This window comes from Camelus dromedarius, chromosome 17 (assembly GCF_036321535.1).
Source record: "Camelus dromedarius isolate mCamDro1 chromosome 17, mCamDro1.pat, whole genome shotgun sequence".
NCBI lineage: Eukaryota > Metazoa > Chordata > Mammalia > Artiodactyla > Camelidae > Camelus > Camelus dromedarius.
In genome coordinates, this window is record NC_087452.1 from 35,293,641 (window position 1) to 35,298,621 (window position 4,981).

General features: G+C 53.6%; 1 protein-coding gene and 1 non-coding gene across 2 annotated transcripts; both read left to right on the forward strand.

The window, feature by feature from the left end:
- The first annotated feature begins 209 nt into the window (after positions 1-209).
- TRNAA-UGC (transfer RNA alanine (anticodon UGC)) lies at positions 210-283 on the forward strand. Its single transcript has one exon. It is a non-coding gene; the product is annotated as a tRNA-Ala (tRNA).
- Positions 284-1,370: 1,087 nt separating this feature from the next.
- Positions 1,371-4,425, forward strand: LOC105103932 (15 kDa protein B). The gene is made up of 4 exons (XM_031470206.2): positions 1,371-1,573; positions 2,209-2,313; positions 2,962-3,078; positions 3,733-4,425. Exons 1-4 carry the CDS (start codon positions 1,394-1,396, stop codon positions 3,823-3,825), a joined length of 495 nt encoding a protein of 164 aa, XP_031326066.1. The 5' UTR covers positions 1,371-1,393; the 3' UTR covers positions 3,826-4,425.
- Positions 4,426-4,981: the final 556 nt, after the last annotated feature.

Below are 4,981 nucleotides of genomic sequence, written 5' to 3' on the forward strand. Positions count from 1 at the left end.
AGAACCCTCATTCTTCAGCTAAGAACCTATAATGAACATAATCACCCACCAATAAATGGACCTGTATTCCGGTAAGCAGTGGTATTCCATGTGGGGACATACCACAACTGCTCTAACAATCCCCTCTTGAAGCATACTTACGTTGTTTCCAATTTTTCACCATTATACACCATGCCTGACTGGCTTTAAAGATGAGACAGGCCTTGAGAGGAGGGTATAGCTCAAGTGGTAGAGAGCATGCTTTGCATGCATGAGGTCCTGGGTTCAATCCCCAGTACCTCCTCTAAAAATAAATAAATGAATAAACCTAATTAACTGCCCCCCCCAAAAAAAGACGAGATGGGGCTTCAAGGCCCGGTTGGGCCTATGGAGGACTGTTCTTGCTCTGCCCCTTCTCCCCACTTCTGGCTCTGACTTGCTCAGCTTCACCCTTACATTTTGGAGGAAGTATCCTGAGCTGCTCTGTGCCTTGATTTCCCCACTGGTGGGCTTCAGTGGGAACACCTGGTATTTGCTGTCCTTTCCCCCCAGTTTCTGAGTCTCCTTCAGGAGACCAGGAGCCCCATAGCCAAGGGTGAGCTGGGACCTTAACAGGCAGCTCTCCCGTAACTGATGGTGCCAAGGAAAATGGGAGCCCTTGGAGGAAGGTGAGGCCCTTGTTGGTCCCCTTCTGAGCTGCTGCCTAGGGCTGCCTGTCCCAGCTGCCTGGAATCCTTGCCTGGATCCTGTCAGGGACAGCCTCCCAGCGTTGCGGGCAGGGAGCTTCCCGGGGGGGAAGCAGACAGTGAGTCTCTTCCTGGAGAGGCTGCTGCCATGAGGGGCTGTAAGCTGTGGACTATCAGATCTGGTGATTTTTCAAAGTCAGTCAGGCATCCAGATTATTAAAGGTTAACAACCAGTTTTTAAAAATGTATGCGACCTGGTGGATGTTAGCCTGAGCACAGCCTCAAATTGGACTACTTCTTTGTGCATTCCGCTGAGGAACTGTCACATAGAGTTCATGGATCCTGGGCAGTTGTTTTGGAATCAAACCAGAACAGCCAGGCAGAGATGGCCCAGAGTCCTGGGCTGTCAGAGCTGGAGGCGGCCTCCTCATGGCACAGGTAGGGATGCTGAGACCAGAGTGAAGGGCCTTGCCCAGCATCACACAGGTCTCTTGCCTCTAGGTCAGGGCCCTCACTTCACTCCTAGGCCCTGGCCAGTTGCCTAATCTTACTTGCCTCTTAGCCAGTGATATTTTGGAGTGTTGGTCAACAATGGGTTTCCAGCACAGGAAAGGAGAGGCCCCTTTCAGGAAGGCACCAGCCCTGCATGTCGCCAGAAGCCCTTGGGCAAGGTGGTTGGAGTAGCACCTAAAAGGGGCTGCAAGTCACAGTGGAGCAGAGAGGGGACGATGGCAGGGGCTTGGAGGGCACTGGTGCTGGTGGTAGGCTTGGCAGCCGTGGCCTGTGTGGCCCAGCGCAGTCTGAGCTATGAAGAGATTGTAAACCACGCTTTGCGGTTCTTCAATTACGGGCGGCGAGGACAGCGCCTCTTTGGCCTGCTGGAAGCCATTCCACCGCCGCTTACTTTGGTGAGTGTCAGAAGCTGGGGAAGTGGTAACACCTGCCTGTGAGGGCAGCAGGCAGGGGAGAATGCTTGGCACAGGCATAAAGTGCTTGGTTAACGTTACCTGTTGTTGTTATTACAATGTTTCTCCATTGGAAAGTAAGACAAGGGTAAGAAAGATTGTAATCTCTCTCGGGCCAGACAGCTGGCTAGCTGGTCAATTCAGGGCTTCGCCCAAGGATGAAATATGGGGTCTAGTAGTCCAGCCTGCACTGAGGCCCTGGGCTTGAAGGAATAAGCAGAGCTGTTTCAAAGGACAGACTGGAACTGAACTGGTCTCACCAGTGCCTCAACAGAGCTTTCCAGTGTCTCCTTCCCACCCCATTACCTCTCTCCTGGCAGCTGAGCATGCAAGGGTGTATTCCTGTTCGTCACAGAAGAGGAAATTGATGGGCAAAGATGGAAAGGCGATACAGCCATGAAGTGATGTCCTCCGACTAGTTTCCAAAAGCACACCTTAATCTCTGCTGAGGCTGCTTGAAGAGGCTTCCTTTGTTAGGTGCAAAGTGCTGACCTCAGCTAAGCCCCTTCCAACTTGCAATTGTGACCTCTCTCCTCTGTAAAAGGGAGATAATCATGAGTTTTCTCTTGTTTCTTTAGAACACGACCACAACTATCCCGCTTAACTTCAGGATTAAAGAGACCGTGTGCTTTTCAACCTGGCTCCGCAGACAGCCCCGAGGATGTGCCTTCAGGGAGGGCGGGGTGAGTCTCCGATCCCTTGGGTCCCAGTCCCCCTGTCCTGCCTCCCTGAGGCTGTGTTTACCTCCACTCGCCACATCTGACACAGTGACGTTTGACTGTGGGAGCCTTTTTGAAAAGCAGGTTTTTCCTTATTGTTTTTTCTCACTACAAATTATTATCAATCCTTTTAAAAAAGCTAAAAAAAATGACTAAATAAAGTGAAAGAAAAAAGGGGAACCATAATCCACCTAGAGATAGCTTTTCTAAAATTAGGAAAATAACATTTTATTATAGCAAATTAACAAAATGTGGAGAAAATAAAACGTGGAGAAAATAAAACAAAAATCTGCAACCCCGCTACTCAGGAAGAGACAACAGTAACCGTTGGTGTATCATCTTCCGTATCTTTTTAATGCACACATATACGCCTTCAACAGACATAGCTTCCTCTGAGGCTAATTTATGGAGGCCTTTTCCCATTTGGTAACTTGCATGAACGTCCTTTATTTTCCTGGGCCCGCACGGAGCCCGGCCGGGTCCTCCCAGTGATCGCCGCCCCCGAGGGACTGGTGGCGGGAGATGAGGGACCGCAACGGGCTTGGAGCCGGAGCCCGGAGACCTGGGCGAGGGCGCCGGGCCGCTGCAGCCCCTGTGCTCGCTGCCCCGCAGGAGGAGCGAAACTGCACCGGCAACTACTTCAGGCTGCGTCACGTCCGCCTCCTGTCGGTCGACTGCCCCCAGGACAGCGAGCGCGAGCGCGAGCGCGAGCCCGGGCCGGCGGTACAGGTGAGCCCCTGCGCCCGCCGAGCCCGCCCACATTGTCCCCGTCTGTTCCCATCGTGGGCGGCGCTCTGCCCGGTGACCACCGATGACCGAGAGGCCACCATCCGGGGCGCCTCGGTTTCCTCATCTGAGAAACCAGGCCGATTGAGCCCTTCTCAACGCAAGTCGTCAGGAATGGGGAGGCTTTGGGGTGTGAGGCGGGATTGGACCTTGATAACTGACTGCTAGACATTTGGCGGGAGGGGAAGGGAGAAAAGACTGGTGGTCGGGGCTGAGGGGCATCCAGTGGGTGGGCTAGGGGTACTCAGCCTTCTCAGGACACTAGCTCTACTCTGGGCCCTGAGCGACTTCTGGAAACGGACCCTCCTTCCCACCTCACATTCGGGAAAACTGAAGCCAGAGGTGGAGCTTCCTGGCGAGTGAGTTTAACAGCCGGGGTGGAAATGAGTGGCAGAGCCCAGGCCTGCCCAGGCCTGCCCAGACCCTCAGGACCCTTGAGGGGAAGGGCTTGACTGGGACCACCTCCAGCCCCATCTCCAAGGTCACTGCCTGTGTCTCAGTCTGGTCCCCACCTGGAGAGAGAGGCCACAGGCAGAACAGGAAAGGGGGCCAATCGATGATGGTGATGGGAGTGACTATCCAGCATCACTTCTCTAGGTCCCCGGGGTGAGGCGTCCTGCTGAGGTGCCTGAAGAAGCCACTCTGGAGAGTGACAGCTACAAATTGCCACCGGTGGTCAGGGACCAGTAAGAGAGGGCCAAGTATGACATCATCGCCAACATCCTGAGGAGTTTCTAGGGCTGGAGAAGGACCGGAGACCCTGCATTCTCACCACGACCTCCTCTTCCCGCCTGTCCCCTTCCTCTGCTGCCCTCAGCACCCCCTCTCCTGCAGAGGCAGAGCCCATTTGTACACCTTGCCTGGAATTCCTGCCTATCTTGTGTCTGTAAATCCTACTCATCCTTCAAGGCGCAGCTGCAAAGTCACCTCCTCTAGGAAGCCTCTCTGCTCCTCCCTGGGCAGAACTGTCTTTCCCTCATCTGTGCACTCACAATCCTCAAACCACGGTGGCAATACCTGCTGTGTCCCCTGCTACACAGCACTGTGTCTACTCAATAGCTGGGCCCTCCTGAGCCAGCTGAAGGTGGCTGGTGAATGAGTTTCTCAGCAAGGTGCTCCCAGAATGCTGGGAAGGCAGTTCCTTCTGTGCAGGATACTGAGCTCCCCTGTTCCCTGCCTACTGTGACAACTAAATTCATATATCCAGGCACCTCTAAGGGGGGGGGGGGTCATTTCACCCTCTGGTGAGAGCCACAGGAGAGAAATTCAATAAAATGTTTCTGAAGTAAATGATTAGGTCAGTATGTGAATGAATAAAGGGTTAGAGCTGGACCGGCTGGACATGGGGTGAGGAGACCAATGAGGCAGGCCCTGGGGACAGTTCCACTGTACTTCCTAGGACCCAGACTCCTTGAGGTCAGGGCAGGATGATGGAGAGAAACAGGGGGTTGGGGGGGCATCTGAAGGCTCAATAAGACAGAGTAATCTGCCCCTGGCCTCCTCGACCACCTTTCATTCCTTTATGTATCCTCCAGCCAGAACCCTAGACTTGCATATCAGATTGCCTCCTGGACACCTCCTCATGGATGTCCAAAGGGTGTCATACACTGAGTATCTTCCCTCCAAACCCTGCCCTTCCTACAGCCCACCCTAGCCCAGCTGTTGGCAGCTTCATCCATACAAATGCCCGAGTGTTTGGCTCCCTGCTGTCTCTCACAACCGCATCTGGTCCATCAGTAAACTCTGGTCTTTGTCATGGATACATCCAGCCCTGAGGACAGACCCTGGCACACTGTAGTTGCTCAGTAAATAATTGTTGAGTGGATGATGCCCTTTTTTCCCTCAC

What these genes read in the sequence shown, in the direction of transcription:
- LOC105103932 (XM_031470206.2), top strand. Translation starts at nt 1,394, where the DNA reads ATGGCAGGGGCTTGGAGGGCACTGGTGCTGGTGGTAGGCTTGGCAGCC. An exon ending in TTCCACCGCCGCTTACTTTG is followed by an intron (nt 1,574 to 2,208) that starts GTGAGTGTCAGA and finishes TTGTTTCTTTAG; the next exon opens with AACACGACCACAACTATCCC. An exon ending in AGCCCGGGCCGGCGGTACAG is followed by an intron (nt 3,079 to 3,732) that starts GTGAGCCCCTGC and finishes TCACTTCTCTAG; the next exon opens with GTCCCCGGGGTGAGGCGTCC.